The sequence below is a fragment of the Penaeus monodon genome, chromosome 21 (assembly GCF_015228065.2).
Source record: "Penaeus monodon isolate SGIC_2016 chromosome 21, NSTDA_Pmon_1, whole genome shotgun sequence".
In the NCBI taxonomy this organism is placed as follows: domain Eukaryota; kingdom Metazoa; phylum Arthropoda; class Malacostraca; order Decapoda; family Penaeidae; genus Penaeus; species Penaeus monodon.
Window position 1 is genome coordinate 37,113,219 of NC_051406.1, and position 1,335 is coordinate 37,114,553.

Here is a 1,335-nt window from a genome sequence, read left to right on the forward strand (position 1 = left end):
GAATACGATATTATCATAACATCAACATTTTTCTTCTTTTTGTTAATGTATATAAATACATATTGTGTTTATTTTGTATATACATATGTCTATGCAGATAAAAAGACAGATAGGTCGGTAGGTAGACTACATAGCATAAAGAAATTAAATCCCCCTTCACTGACAACGAAATTTCCAAACCGCAGCTCAAGATGATGCGATTCGTGCTGTGTGTTCTGTCCTTCGTGGCCTTGTCTTCTGCCTCTCCTTCGTCGCCGTCACACGGATCCACAGTGGCCCCGACGCCGTTAACTCCTGTCAGTGAGTACGATGCTTCACTTGCTGATATTCAATGAGTGGTTCACATGAACCGATTAACTCCAAACTTTACGCACACATTAGCATGGTTAGTACACACTGCATGTGACGAAAGTATGTAATACGGAAATATTCTCTCGCTAGAAATATATATATATATTTCTGTTCTCTCAGCTTCCCTTTGCAAAGTCATGGATACCCCTGACGTCTGCCAGATGAAGAAGACTCAGTGCGGCTTCATCACGAAGGCCCTTTCTCCTCCGGGCGGATACATCAAGACTTACGTCAACTGTGCGAAGGAAGCCGGTGTCGTTCTGGGGTCCTTCTTCTACACGAGCATTAGTTAGTGTTTGCCACAGACTTTAAGAACCCAGTGGTACTCATTTCTGAATAATTGTAAGATTATTGTAAGTTAACCTCAGTCCTCAACCAACGCATGTCCTCAGGTGATGCTTTCAAGAGCGGAGCCCCAGAGACAATCGTTGAGATGACCTCTCCTGACCCCAAAGTGGTTACCGGCATCCGCCGCTGCGCCATGAACGCTACAGGCCTGGTAAGGTAACTCCTGAATCGTCTGTTAGACTCATTATACTACAAGATCTGCATTATGAAATGACAGATGAAACATAATCGACGCATTATGCCTTCTTATCGCAGGTGTTCCCCGACATGAGCTTGGACCGCATGGCCATCGCCAACATCCTCGTCGTGACCGCCGGCGGATCTCCCCTGGGCTACGCCGTGGCTGCCGCCTCCGCCTCCTGCTCCCAGCCTCGCTCGTACAGGATGGCCGACTACTTGAGTTGCCTCAAGCAGGCTTGTATCAAGCAACTGGTCCTGCCCACTGAGCCCGCTCCGTCTCCGCCAGCCTTCTCCAGCCAGTCCCCCGGCAGCTCTTCCTGAGGCGGCAGGAGCGCTCTCAGCCTTCTGTTAACTTGATCACGGACTTCACTGCAGATGGCTCTTGGCAGTATGGCGTCTTCCGAACTTAGCTCCAAGTTCTGGACTCTTCCTTTCGATAATACTCTAAGAGACTGT

At 48.3% G+C, this 1,335-nt stretch overlaps 1 protein-coding gene across 2 annotated transcripts in view; it reads left to right on the forward strand.

Moving 5' to 3' along the window:
* The window catches only part of LOC119586449, a 4,345-nt gene extending 3,010 nt beyond the window's left edge, over nucleotides 1-1,335 (forward strand). For both annotated transcript variants that reach the window (XM_037935181.1, XM_037935182.1), the window contains exons 2-5: nucleotides 186-300; nucleotides 472-639; nucleotides 744-850; nucleotides 955-1,335. In XM_037935181.1, coding sequence (XP_037791109.1) covers nucleotides 186-300; nucleotides 472-639; nucleotides 744-850; nucleotides 955-1,200 — 636 coding nt within the window. In that variant the 3' untranslated portion in view covers nucleotides 1,201-1,335. The remainder of the gene's footprint in view (nucleotides 1-185; nucleotides 301-471; nucleotides 640-743; nucleotides 851-954) is intronic.